Raw genomic sequence first — 15,493 nt, forward strand, 5'->3', positions numbered from 1 at the left:
CCATGTTAACTTTACCAACATGACTCCATTCTCAAGATTGAGCATTAGCTCCTGCAGCTGCAATGGAACATCTTTTTACATGGGCTGAATCAGACCCAGGTGTCCAGCATGGTGGGAAAATTCTACCACTGTACCAGAAATGTGCCCATAACAAGCCCAAGGCTGTGCATTTCTAAGCAAGTCCTCTTTCAGACTTGGCATTCATTAAATAAATGGCCAGAAAGGACCTGTAATAAACCAGCAACCTCAGGAAACCATTTACCACCTGCTTCAGCCGGCCGTGTGATGTTCTTGAGCTCTTCGCTTAAAGTTGGTAATCATAAATCCTTTATGATGGTTGCTCGCAGAAATGTGTATGTTGAATGTGATGTAAGGTGCTTTAGAAAACAGCATGTAAACAAATGTATTGAGATTTTGCATGAAAGTTAGTAGTCTTTTATGTTAGACTGTAAAGTTTGACAGAGTTAGTTATGCCATCAATGGGTCATGTTTTGACATCCACTTTGACGTGCATAACAAAGAACTCAAGTGATTGAACTTGATCATGGCTGTCGGAAGGAAATTTGTGGACCGCTCATTTTTCAAAGCAAACTTAAGGTAAATTATAAATATCAAGAGAAAACTACCAAGATATCATACCAACTTTTATTTTCTTTCTCTCACAGACAAAGTATGTCATTAATTGCTGTTCAAACTGATTCTTAATTAGATGACCATTGTAGGAGCAGCCACACAGCAGGATTGTGTCGCATAATTTCTGACCCTGTCAGAACTTCGTTGGAGGCTAAGATTAATCACAAGGGCAACTGATTGTTTACTGGTGAGCATGTCACATTGAACATTAAAAGACCTGTAATAAAACCATTCCAAAAATGCTATTTTTTCTCTGATGGAATAAATGTGGTTTACTGGGCTTTAGAAAGTTGGGTTGATGAAGAAGTCTGGGCCCTAATTCTCCATTCACCATTCACATCTTGTTTCTTCAACTTTTCAGGTAAACGACATGGGAAAGCTGGCATTGCATGCGCTTTGGATCGAAATACCTCCTGAATGAACAAATATAATGTAAATATTCCCATTTTCATACAGTTGTGTTCATTAAAGCAGCCTGCTGTTCGTGGTACAACTGGATCATAGCACAAGACAACAAATGATCATCAACTCTCATACGAGTTAGTGTTAATTTAATGAAATGAGACAATACTAGCATGCCAGTAGCATGTTGTCATAATCCGAGTGAACAATGGAAGAATTACTGTGTGTTAAGTGCACATAAATGAACAATGACATAATTACATAACGATGCCAAGAAGATGTGTCGAGGGACAGAGAAAGAGGGAAGTGGAAAAATCCTTTTGCTTGCACTCAGCAGGTGTCCCTTTCGATTAACTGATGCTTAGAATGCATCCTGTCATATTTACTTGACCATCACGCAGACAGAGAAAACAGACTATCTCTTCTTCATTTTCCCTCTCCTCTCGTGCTTTATCTAACCACCACGTCTAAACCCTGCCATCGAGTCTGGCTGTTCAACAAGTGGAAAATCAAATCATATTTCAAAAGACTGCACAATAAAACACACTTAAAGGACTTGGCATTGGGTTTCCCCAAATACCCTTCTTTCTCTCTGATTTTCTCTCACTCTCCCACTGTTTCTTCTTTTGCAGAAAGTCTCCTCCCACTTGTCCTTTTTGAGTCATACAAAGAAACCCACTAGAAGGGCATTCTCTCTCTGTCTCTCTCAATCCTACTTCCTTCCTCAACGCCCAAACACTTCTCTCCACTCACCTGCTGAAACAGTGATTGCTCTCTCTCTTTCAAGCAAGAAAGACACACACACACACACACACTCATCTGAGATCCCTGGTGGTTCTCATTTTCCCTCTCATCTTCGTGAGCACCTGACGTTGAGGGAGTTTGTTCCCTCTCACTTCCAGAGGTCAATATTCCGGCTTACAGCGAGAGCTCCGTGCTGGCGGCCCAGCCGCTTTCCCGCTTTAGCCTGGGACGGAAGACCCTGCTGGGGGCCGGTACGGCCGTCATGCTGCTCTTGGTGCTGGTGGTCCTCATTCCTGTTCTGGTTCATTTGGCGGGCAGCACCGAAAACGGAGGTCAGTACGAGATGCTGGGCACTTGCCGAATGGTCTGCGATCCATTCTTGGAAAAAACTGGCACTACCGATGGTATCGGTACGGGCACGGCTACCACTAATACACAGTTGGAAGCTGAGGCGCTGACTGATCATAGCATGGGACCCCCATTGCCCACCTACGCCCACGGACCACAGGGCAAACCAGGCCGCCAAGGAAAACCAGGGCTTCCAGGTCCTCCAGGACCCCCGGGACCACCTGGAGAGCCAGGTCCTCCAGGACCAATGGGGCCACCGGGAAATAAAAACCACACAGAGCGGCCGGACATCTTTGCTCTGGGTGGAAGAACAGCTACCGGAATGGGGACAGCCATCTATACCATGGGACCCCGTGTGGCCTTTTACGCAGGTCTGCGAAACCCACAGGAGGGCTACGAGGTTCTGAGGTTTGATGACATAGTTACAAACATTGGGAATAACTATGATGGATCGACTGGGAAATTTGTGTGCAAGGTTCCAGGGACGTACTTCTTCACGTATAACGTCCTCATGAGAGGAGGAGATGGAACGAGTATGTGGGCAGATCTCCTGAAAAACGGACAGGTAAGAGTGTTGCAGCTAACACACCTGTACTGAAGTTTATGAAAACAATTTTTTTTATATAATATTATAATATTCATAACTATTTATTTTACTACACATCTGTTGTTTTATAAAATGTTAAATATAATGACTGCAGATTAAGATGACTATCAGTCCTAGATCTGTTTAACATTGCAATAATGTCTATGTCTGATTTAAATGGAAAATAAGGTGCATGTTATTCCGGCAACATATGCAATTCATACATTACATAACACTGGAAAAACAGAGTGCCACTCGGATGTAATTCATCGAGTTTCTGAATAATTCTACAGGATATCCCGTATGTAACAGAGAGTGCATTTAGGGTTGCTTTCCAGCAAAGGTCAGTTTCATGTTTGAGATGAACTTCTGTCATGTCTATGGTCAATGTAAACCGTAAACAAGGAAAGGTTTCACTAAACCAAGAGTTCACCTCTAGTCAGAAGGGCTGCTTTGTGTCGTGCTCTGTGTCTGTGTGTGTGTGTGTATACATACTATACTTTTCTTTCTGACATCCCTAAGTGTGTATGGATGGATGGATAGATGGATCATTTTAAATATATATATATATATATGAAGTATTTAAATATACTGTGAATGATTATTAGTATTTTTAATAGTATATATATACACATATTTATAATATTGCTATTTTTATTGCTGCTATTAAATGGATAGTGAATACAATTACAAACCATCTTAGGTCTATATGACTTTCTTCCAAGCATTATAATGGGGGTAGAGATTTTGCTGTGTGGAGTACTTTTTATGATGAATATATGCACTTTTTTGGGCTTCAAATTTCGGATCTTATTCACTGCCATTATAAAAGCTTGGAAGAGCCAGGACATTTTTAGTATAATATGATTGTATTTCTCTGAAAGTCAAAGGTCATATAATCATGGTGTATTTTTCAATTTTGATTGAACTATCCATTTAACACAAAACACTATCTTTGTGTATCTTTGTGACATAAAGTCTTGACACAAACACTGTGCACACATGGCTATTCTGTATATATCTTTTATCCCCTTTGCTTTAGCCAGGCTGTGGGCTCTAATTATAATTCCCTCATGCTCGGTCAGTTATACACAAGGAAGCACACATGATGGATATGAGTTCATACACAAAGATACATGTATATATACACACCCACGCATGCTGTGTGCTTGAGTCAGCTGTGTTACTCATATGAGCGCAGAGAGAGATGGCTCACAGCGACAGCATTTCACCGTCTGACTGATGCCCTCATATCTCAGCGACTTCAGTCCCTGTCCATCAAACAAGTAATTGACAAAATTGTCCATTCTCTCAGGGTCCCAAATAAACACTTACAGCTTTTTTTATCCCATTAGCTCAAACCTGCTTGCCCAACCTGGTTTTAAAGAGGAGGTGGCCTGTTTTATTTATAGAGGCTGGAAATAATGAGGAAGGTATAGTGAGAATTTGATGGGATTGTGACACAGACTGGACACAAACCCACATTTCACAGTAAGAAACAGCTCAATATTTCAAGGCATATTGGTCCCTTTTAAAGCACTCTGTGGCCATCTGGTAAAACCCCCGACTGCATTTTTCTGTGTTGGCAGTAGACATACAATTACAGGTTATATGCAGTTGAATGAAGAAAGAGCAAAATCACCAAAAGTTCTTGACAAAATTTTATTTCAGTTGCATATTACAGACCTGGCAGCAATTGTATGATAAGTTATGCTTCTTTAGCTTAAATCATGCAGTTAACTGACCATTTTGCATTTAAGGTGTCTGGATTTGAGTGGATTAATTCTATAGTTTCAGTAAAGTATGTCAGATTGTTCCACGCTTGCATTAATTTAGGCTTTGCCATTTTCTTAATGCAATGCATTTGCAAAGCATGTGCAAATAACAACAGAAATTGTCCCTGAGAATGTGCATGAATTGCTTTTGATTTGTTTGTTTTTTTTTAAAGATGCAGCTTTCATGTTTCGTATTGTATTGTATATTAATGCATGTTAGTTTTATCAGAATTGGTGTGCACCTGTATGAAGGAAGTAGACTTGTTTAAAGCTTGTAACCACATTTCCTTTGTAGGATTCTTGTATTTAAATTAACTGAGGAACATCCAATTCTTGTTTGCCTCCAGCTTTACTTCTGATCGCATTTTCATAATTTACATTTTTAAAAGGTCTGCCTTAGAAGAAGCACAGATAAACCATCAGCTATTCGAAACAGATTCATGAAAACATTAACTCATTTTAATCTGCCGGAAAAAAACATAGCTGGTAATTTGAGAGTCAGACAGTATGTCATCAAAGTAATGAGATTATATGCCATTGCATAAAAAAGGAAAAAACAAAACAAAATGTGTGTTTCAATCCCATCAGAAAATCTTCATCCAAAAATGTTATTTCTTTCCCCTTATGTCATTTAAAGTTCAGCATTTTTCAAAAGAAGTCTCTTTTATGCCCACATAGGCTGCATTTATTTAATCAAAAACACAATAAAAACAGTGATACTGTGAAATACTAACAAAAATACAAACTGAACTTTCAACATCATTACTCCAGTCTTCAGTGTCACATGATCCTTAATAAAATGGATATTTCCTGCTCAAAAATCCATTTCTGATTATTATCAATGCTGAAAACAGTTGTCCTGCTTAATTGTTTTCTGGAAACCTTGATACTATTTTTTTCAGGATTGTTTATTGAATAAAAAAGTTAAAATAAAAAAACTAAAATATAAATCTTTTGCAACATGTCTTTACTGTCACTTAATGCATTCTTGCTGAATTTTTTTTCTGTTTCATTTAAAACCACTTTACTGACCCCCAAATTTTAATGATATAGTATACATATTATGAGTCACTCTCTTTCAGGTTTAAAAAGACTGAACGGCTGTATTAAATGTCAAATTGAGCTGAAGTTCCTGAGCTGAATTGTTCCTCTTCCCCTCTTTGCAGGTGAGAGCCAGTGCCATCGCTCAGGATCAGGATCAGAGTTATGACTACGCCTCAAACACCGTCATCCTGCACCTCGACCCCGGGGACGAGATCTTCATCAAGCTGGACGGTGGGAAAGCGCACGGCGGGAACAGCAACAAGTACAGCACTTTCGCTGGCTTCATTCTGTACAGTGACTAGAGGTCAAAAGGTCATTGAATTCAGTCTCGGTCTGTAGGTAAGAGTTGTTAGGGGATCTTAACTGATTTAGGTTGTAAATCTGATTTTATTAACAACCCTGACATGTTTAGGTCAAGAACGATTTCTTATTTTTGTTTTAGCTCAACTGATTTTGTTTGCCACAGGCTATGTTCACCTGAAAATCAACAGCTATACACTCATAACTGAGTCATAACTGTCTCCGACTTTATGTGAAGTGAATGACCCTAAATGATACCCTAAAATCTTAATGAGTGTATGCACCTGCTTTTGACTGCTGTAAATTGCACCCTGTCTCTGAGAGTCTGTTGTAAATCATAGTAGTGCATCTGTTTGTGATTGCTGTGTGAATGTGGAAGTATTAACACTAATAAAGCTAAGCATTCGTTTCAGCTTACAGCTAAAGCTAAACCCATTCATTGTTGTTTCTACCAATGAATTATGAAGTATGTGGCTAATATTACCATTACAAATAAATCTTATCCAACTAAAAGTTACTACTGTACTTAACAACGGATGGAGATCTATTATAACTTTAATAGTAATGCTGGTTTATGATGATGACGACCACTATCTAAAATTATGTTCTGTATATATCACAATAGCCATGACCTGTAAAATGTATCCAAATATCTAAATGTTACAGCTTATAGATTTTTGCTTTTGCTAATAAATGGGATTTTTCTAACACTTTGGGACACTCGGTTGATTGCTAAGCGATGCATGGAGTGTCTGCTGTGTTGTTCACAAAGACAGCTGCCTTCAAAGGGAGCATCCTAACACAAATAAATAGTTCACCAAAAACTGATAATGTACTCCCCTAAAACCATTTAAGATGTAGAGGAGTTTGTTTCTTCCTCAGATTTGGAGAAATGTATCATTCCATCACTTGCTCGCTAATGGACGCTCTGTAGTGAATGGGTGCCGTCAGAATGAGGGTCCAAACAGCTGATAAAAACATCACAATAATCCACACCACTCCAGTACATCAATGAACATCTTGTGAAATGAAAAGCTGTATTTTTGTAAGAAACAAATCCATCATTAAGACTTTTAAACTTTAAAACCTTTAAAACCACTTCTGTCCAAAATATGAGTCTGTACTCAAAAGTATTATTATGAATAGAGGAAGCAACATTTTGAAGTAAACAATTTCTTCATGTTGGATTTGTTTCTTACAAACACAGATTTTTGCTTCACAAGATGTAAATTGATGGACTGGACTGGAGTGATGTGGATTATTGTGATTTTTTTATCAGCAGTATGGACTCTCATTCTGACGGCACCCATTCACTGTAGAAGATGAAATGCTACATTTCTCCAAATTTGATGAAGAAACAAACTCATCTACATCTTGGATATCCTGAAGGTGAGTAGATTTTGAACAAATCATGATTGTAGATTTTTGAAGGATGACAAAAGTGAAGGAAATTTTTTAATTAGTCATAACTAACATTTTTCTTTTTTCTTTTTCTTTTTGTATGCCTAACAGTTTTATGCTTTTGAATACTAAATGTCCCCAACTTGAGCCAAAGGTAGTTAGTGCTGCAGTAACAGATGCACATGGACATGTTGTAAAAAGTACATATATATATATATATAATTTTAGTTTTTTTATTTATTGTACTTTTACAGTGAACAATTTTAACAAAAACTGCTAAATTAAATGTTACATTTCTCCAAATCTGATGAAGAAACAAACTCATCTACATCTTGAATGACCTGAGGGTGAGTAGACTTTCAGCAAATTATAACATTTTCAAGTATTATATACTGTATATACTATATACTTTGAATTACCTTTTATTTTTATATTTTCAACTTTTATTTTAATTTCAGTAATTTTGTCATTTTATATTTCTGTTTAGCTTCTCATTTCTTTATTTGTAATTTGATAAAAATCTCCCTTCTGTGCCAGACTATATGCTGTTAATTCTTATAAATGAGTAGATCCCTCTGTTATAAAGACACAGTAAATCAGAACAAGAGATAAAAGGACTGATTTTAACGATAAAGAAAAGAGGAGCGATCACAGCTAGGTATAATGAGTGTGAAATGCCCCATGTCTGGAGGGAAGAACTTCCTCCTAATCAGAGATGATCAGTGTTTCAAAACAACAGAGAGAGAGAGAGAGAGAGGGAGAGAGAGAGAGAGGGAGAGAGCCTTGGAGCTGCATGAGCGCTGGGAGGAGAGGCCAGAGATGAAGGCTGCTTATGTATACAACAAGATGTTTAGATGTGAAGTTTAAATGACATGGTCTACTGCCGAGACACTCTACACTTCATTTTCTATAACCGTGGACAGATTAACCATCTTGCACGTTTGAGGAGATCATCACCACCCTTGAGGTTTTATTTTTTTATTATTACATTTTTGAGCCTCTCGTCAAGAATGTACACCATATCTGCTCTTTCATTAATGGAAAAACTCTCTCAGTTAAACGATATAATTAACTCCTAATGTCAAAGTATAATAGCTCACAGCGATCTTCAGTGGAGGTTGTAGAATGGTTTAAAGTCAGAGTCAACATGAAGTCAGAATTCACTTTATTTACTTAATACACTGATATGGGTTGGGTTATGATTATTGTATGTTATCAAAATATAATACCTTTCTTTGCTTCAATGTAAAATCTGATTAGTGAAGAAACTAAACTTAAGTCAATAAGCTTTCATTTAAAGATGTCTGTTAAAACCACCAAATCAGCTAGTTAAAACCTAAAAAATAATATACTTTAAACTTTATTCACTGATATTTAATCTTTAATTTTTTATCTTATCTTTATTCACGTACGTTTTATCTTATACCTTATATTTTATATGTTTTCAGCACTTTTTTGTAAGTAAAATCTACTAATCACATTTATAGTTCTCTGAAATGACTAATGCCAGACATAATGTTAACCAATTAGTGGATAAATAATATTACTAATTAGTCTGCTCTTGTTGAAAATGCTGCTTTTCAAAAAACTTTACAGTAGCCTGCTTATTGCATTAATTTAATGCTGGCTAACATTATTGGAATAAAGCTTACAGCAATAGCAAATATTTTTTATTTTAGTTTAAGTTTTAACTATGCACTTTGTCATTTTTATTTAGTTTCTAGGATATATGTACACAGACATTTTTAACAGCTTTTGAATACTAAACAAAAGTTAGTGTGTTGGAGTAATGGATGTCTATAGATGTCTGTCTGAATATAAAAGTAACCATACAACCCATGACTTGAGTAACAAGCTTAACTAATCATTCGGGACAAGCCAAAAACACGGTTTGGAAAAAGGATGGTGTTCTCGCTGATTATATAAATTATGTAAATTTTGAACACACAAAAAAGTTACAGGCTGCAGCTTTAAGTTTTTTTTTCTTTTAGTTGAAATTCGTTTCACACATCAAAATGGATTTGAATGCCATTTTTTGCTGACTTTAATCTGAATGTCATATGGAGTTTGCATATATCAAACTGCATTAAGTAAGACACCTTCCTGTAAAATATACCACAAATTCATTCCAGCCACAACAATTTATATCTCAAATGGTAGGCGATGCCAAGAAACTATAGTGTCAACCTCAGATGCCATGGCCACTGACCACCCACTGAGCGTCAGATGGAGATTGTGCACAAAAAAACACTGGATAGCTGACAAAGTCCATTTCCATCTGCAATAATGAGTTCTTCTGAGGATAAACTTTGCTCAACTTGCCAGAGCTTTATTGAATTGGTAAGCAGCTGGTTTACATGCCAGATTTCAAATATGGCCCTTCCAGGCTAAGTCATCTTACTGTAAGTTCAATTAAAATCTGTCGCAGGTCACAGAAGGGGCAATTGATGACCTGGAAAACTGCCCCACTGTGGCCTCGAGACGGGTGTTTAACCCCAGGACTTCGCCTGTGGTAAGTGTACTTAGTAAGTCACTGTGCATGAAAAGAAGCGTCTGCTAAACAGCCAATAACCAAACATCAAGGAGAGGTCAGTCTACCCACAATCCCCTGCTCCTTTCCTCTGGGGGTGTCTATGTGTATCCTCAAATTAGAGTCATCGTAATCAGAATGTCATTTCAGACACAAAGATACCCACCGTCGCGCACATCAAGACGCGGAGGATGGAAAACAAACAGCTGATGACTGACAGGTGAGAAAGGTAACAGTCTGAGACTCCAACACAAACAATTCATCAACTGAGATCTGCCAATGACAGGCTTTCAGCGGTTAAGCAATGATGAAACATGATGATGATATATAACGCACAGCCTGTTGAGCTTTTGCGAAAGCAAGTATTTAAAACTTGCACGTTTCATTCAGCTCGCATAGAGTAATCTCTTATTATCCATGGATTAAGCTGTTAAAGAGCACAGGCAGCTCAGCTAGAAGCAGTGTAAATCAGCAGATCAAGTCAGTGTAGGGTTGTTTTCAGACAGGCAGAGATGAAGGTGATTTTCGTGCATAATGAGATTGCGATGCAATTTCCAGACCCCTTTGATAAGTCTGGTTTTCTTATCTCACCGAGACAGACTTGAGTCTACAGCAGGACACCTGCTTATATTAACAGCGCTCTCATCACCGACCAGCAAGATCTTCAGTAATGTGATTATCGATACCAGGAATCTCTGTTTAAAGTTTGCCATTGTTATATGCTAAAGACTGACCACAACAGCAACAACAACAAAAAACAGTAGATATTTTAAAGGAAATATAAGATTTACTAGAGTTTTCATTCAGAAGTTAATAGTAAAATTCACAACAACAAAAAAAGAAAGTAACACATTGAACAAAACTTTTATTGAGTTAAGAATGACAGAAATATTATCTTTTTGTAATACATACTCCAAAAATCTTTTATTGACAACTTGTATTAATTTTTTCTTTTAGTTTTTACATTTAGTTCATGAATTAGTTTTTCATGATTATTTTCCTACAAGGACGTTTTTGTTGCTGTGCCTTTAAAACTTTAATACAACATCTTTTTCACATGTGAAAGGAGTTTTAGTCATTTTTGGCGCTCACACATGGGCTGCTGTTGGGTTTAATATAGTTTTTAATTGCTCCATCCTTCAATAAGAGCCTTCACAACATCACACTGTTGATATCAGACTTAGATAATGAATGGATGATGAAAAGTAGCTCCTTATATCTAACCTTGGGATTCTTCTGAAGGATCTGTGAATCAGCAGCTGCTGTGCAGCCAGAAACATCAAAAAAAGGTTTGCTGAACTTTCCTACATTTTAATTTTAATATTAATTTAGCAATACTCAAAGTCAGTTCACTTTGCAGCCAAATTTGTAACAGCCCCAGCTGTTTTTTAGCCATGCAAATACAACTTAATCTATACTTAAATGGGAAAGACCAAAGTCTATGCAACTCTCTATGAAATTACTACAAGCTCTAAATTTCACATTAAATTTCACATTAAAGCCCTGAACTGGCAAAAGCAGAATGAAATTTGAAATTAAATTCAGTCGAATAATTACTTTTTAGTAGGTGCAATTCATGCTTTTGAAGTATTTTGAGACATTAACTGAAATATTTTTGGAAGTTGTTATTAATATTTTGAATAAGTTTTTATTTTTATATGTTCTGTTTTCATTTTTATTTTAGTTAAGATTTTAGTTTTTTTTTGTCAGCTTTAATTTTATTTTATTTTTTAGTTCTATATAATTTTGTATACATTTTTATTTCAGTTTTAATAGTACACATCAACACTTAATGAAAAGTTTAAAATATATTTTATAAAAATATTAAATATATATAAAAAAAAATATTTTATTTCAGTCAGTGTTTACTTAAATTAATGAAATATATATATATATATATATATATATATATATATATATATATATATATATATATATATATATATATATATATATATATATATATATATATATATATATATTTTTTGTTTTAGTTTCAGTTAATTAATAAGCCTGTGCGCACTTTAACAACACACTTGAGATATGCTTTACCATCCATCATTTTTAAAGTCAAAATTAAAATCTGAAAATAATTCTGTATTATCATGATCATAATAAATTGTAAAGCTTAATTAATGCAAAATGTATTAATGTACAAAAAAATTAATGTATTTTCCAGACTTACAAAGAGGTCAGTGCTTTTTTTTTTAACTATAAGGTGAGACTTCCAGAAGACACTTTAAAATTGAATGGAAAAATGTTTTGGCTGTTTTGTAGAGAATATTTCATTAAATACTTTTTTTTTTTTTGACCTAGAAAGAAAGCATTCTAAAATTTACAGGATGATTTTAACTAATATAATAAATAGCTAATTAACTAAATAATTTTTACTCTAAGGAAAGAAGGAAAGAAAAAAGCTTCTTAAATATGTTAAATGCATCAAAGTATCAATCCCCAAATTCAATTCATTTTCATTCAGTACAATAGGGTGGAATTGGAAGATGGGCGTGGGTTGATGGCTGCGTTGAAGGGGCGGGGCTGCTTGTGATTGGTGGAATTATATTATTAATCTCCTCCCAGATGTTTGAGGTGCTCAGATGATGTAAATGTCACTTGGCAAAGTCATGGCTTCAGGTAACATGGTGCAGAGCAGATGAAGAGATTTGTTTGGCCCTCCTCTCATGGCCAATGACACCAGCAGCTGTCTCAGTGTGACAGGAGTTCAGGGCAGGTCAGGAGCAGTGGACACGGAGCAGATCTCACCTTTAGCTCAGAGCGAGACGCGGCCCGCTGAGCCTGGGCTGGCAGGTGGGCCGCATGTGGGTCAGCTGGTGCTTTATCTGCTCTGGCAGCCTCCAAACTGTAAATGACAAGCGGTAGCACTGCTGTGATCTAATGTCACGTACTGTACTGAATGTGTGAAATGCGCTTTCAGATTGTTCCAGCTACATTTGCAAGCTACCAATGAATGATTTAGATTTTACATGGTTGCAATTGACAGATGCTTCAGCATCACAGTCTTAAAATCAGGAATAAAATCTGAGAATAACTATATTATAAATTATATTTTATATTCTGGCCCTTAACCTAAAATTATTTATTTTTTTTCTATATAGAAAATTAAGTAAAAATATGCTTAATACCAAAAAAAAAAAAAAGAAAAAAGAGAGAGGCATAATTCAAAGACAAAACATGATTATTTTCTTGTTTTAAGCACAAACTGGCTTAATTTTTATACATTTTCCTTCATGATTTCATGGATTTTTAAATATCTCTAATGGAAAACAATACAAATTATTATTTTTACAGTAATTCGAAGTAATACTGGAGAAACGCCAAAAACATTGGAAACCAAATAATATTGGATGCCTTTAACTTTTATTTTGCATGGACCTTTGTGCTTCATATACAGACATGGAACAACATGAGGGTGAGTAAATCACATCATTTTCATTTTTGGGTAAACTATCGCTTTTAGAGCCTGAGTAGATGAATGTAGAATATCATTATAGGTCAAGCTTGTTAGTTTTCTTAAAGAAAACCACAGGTGTTGCCAAGTATTCATGGAAACATGCTTAATCACTCTTCTCGAGCCCTGATGTGCACTTTTATCCCATACTTTAAGAAGTCAAATTCAGTATATTAAATAAGTTCCCACATTCAGGCCAAACGCACACACAAAGCAGCTGTCACTTCTCATTTGGTGGGTGTTTTCCAGCTGACTTGTTGTGATAGGGCTGGGTGCATCGACAGTGTGTTATGATGTGGACGAGCCTGCAGGCCACAGAAAGAGACAGAGAGAGTTCTAGGGAAAATATCAACAGGACACACAGTTATTCCTAAAAAACTGTATATCAGATGCTTCTCTATTGCTGCCTGCATGTCCCATACAAACCACTCATTCAAGAAGCTGTGAAAGAGTTCATCTCATGAAAACTCAACATCTATGGATCCTTAAAAGGGAACGAGAAGTTTTACAGTACATTAAGAAATGAGAAGGAACAATAAGAAAATATGAATTTGCCACCTAATTTTCATTACTTAAGATAAATAACTTACTAAAATTATGCCTGTTTTTAGGAATAACAACTTTCTTGCAACATAGTTTTTATTACCGTAAAGCAATAAATATTCTAGTTTATTTTTCAATGATGTGTTAAACTGATCAAAAGTGACAGAAAAGACATTTACAATTATATGCGTTACGTCCTGTGACGTAATTTGTACTGTTCTGGGGTCAGTCAAGAGTTTTTGTTTTCTCAGTTTTCCCTTTTCCCTTCTCTTCTTCCCTTTGGTCCAAAAAAACTAACATTACGAATTTATTCTGCATTGTCTTCTCTTCTGGGTCTGTTGTGAGTGCGTTCATCATTTTTGGACCAAAATGTATTTTCGATGCTTCAACAAATTCTAACCGACCCTCTGATGTCACATGGACTGCTTTGATGATGTTTTTCTTACCTTTCTGGACATGGACAGTATACCGTACACACAGCTTCAATGGAGAGACTGAGAGCTCTCGGACTAAATCTAAAATATCTTAAACTGTGTTGCGAAGATAAACGGAGGTATCACGGGTTTGGAACGACGTGAGGGTGAATCATTAATTACATAATTTTCATTTTTGGCTGAACTAACCCTTTAACTGCTTAACTTACCACAAAACAGGACGTTGGTTCCAGACAGGAAGACAAAAGGGTTATGGTCAGTGTAAACAACAAGAGGGGTACAACTACCTCCAACATAGACTTTAAAATGCCTGAGTGCCATTACTAATGCCAGAGCTTCCTTCTCGATTGTACTATATTTTTGTTGAGACTTCGAAAACTTCTTGGAAAAATAACAGACAGGATCCACTTGCGTCAACTTATAGTTTGAAAGGCAAAGACAAGTTAGGAGCTGATAAAATGGGACTATAACACAGAAGGTCTTTGGCAGAAACAAATGCATGGTCACAATCAGGACTCCACAAATTTCTTTGAAGTGCTAAGCATATCAGTGGGGTGTGACACAATTGTTGCAAATTTCTTACAAAATCCTCGATAGTACCCTGCCATTCCTAAAAATCTGCGTAACTGACGCTTGGTGCTGGGTGTAGGGAATTCAATCATAGCAGACACTTTTGCTTCAGTAGGATTGACATAACACTCACACTTGGCCAAATTGAGGGTTAACTGAGCATCCCTTAACCTTGTAAACAGTTTCTCCAAACTGCAGATGTGATCTTCACAGTCATCTGCATATTCCTCAGTTGTAATTATAAAGCGGGAACATAACATATGAAAATTTCTATTTCAAATCTGTTGTTCTTTAGAATTTTCTATTTATCAAAATTTTTTTAAATAAAATTGTGCCACAGTTTCCACACAAAAAAAATATGAAGCATCACGACAGCAAATCAGTATATCAGAATGATTTCTGAAGATCATGTGACTCTGAAAACTGGAGGAATGATGCTGAAAATACAGCTGCACATCATAAGAATAAATTATAAATCTTCCAAGGACAATTTCCTTGTTGCATCAAAAAAAAAAAAAAAATAATAATATATATATATATATATATATATATATATATATATATATATATATATATATATATATATATATATATATATGGTTTTTAAAATGTTATGCCAAAAATACTCATTTTTTAGTTACTTGTGATTTTTGAGATGTTTCTGGTACTTTCACCCGTAACATTTCTCAAAGTGACAATGTTCAAAAAGTTTAC

General features: G+C 35.9%; 1 protein-coding gene across 1 annotated transcript; it reads left to right on the forward strand.

Annotated features, from left to right (window-relative positions):
- Positions 1-1,620: 1,620 nt before the first annotated feature.
- Positions 1,621-6,048, forward strand: LOC132116323 (C1q-related factor-like). The gene is made up of 3 exons (XM_059525115.1): positions 1,621-2,692; positions 5,655-5,871; positions 5,999-6,048. The coding sequence occupies exons 1-2, from the start codon at positions 2,042-2,044 to the stop codon at positions 5,832-5,834; spliced, it is 831 nt and encodes a 276-aa protein (XP_059381098.1). The 5' UTR covers positions 1,621-2,041; the 3' UTR covers positions 5,835-5,871; positions 5,999-6,048.
- The last annotated feature ends 9,445 nt before the right edge of the window (positions 6,049-15,493 follow it).

Source organism: Carassius carassius, chromosome 35 (assembly GCF_963082965.1).
Source record: "Carassius carassius chromosome 35, fCarCar2.1, whole genome shotgun sequence".
In the NCBI taxonomy this organism is placed as follows: Eukaryota; Metazoa; Chordata; class Actinopteri; order Cypriniformes; family Cyprinidae; genus Carassius; species Carassius carassius.

What these genes read in the sequence shown, in the direction of transcription:
- LOC132116323 (XM_059525115.1), top strand. Translation starts at nt 2,042, where the DNA reads ATGCTGCTCTTGGTGCTGGTGGTCCTCATTCCTGTTCTGGTTCATTTG. An exon ending in ATCTCCTGAAAAACGGACAG is followed by an intron (nt 2,693 to 5,654) that starts GTAAGAGTGTTG and finishes CCCTCTTTGCAG; the next exon opens with GTGAGAGCCAGTGCCATCGC.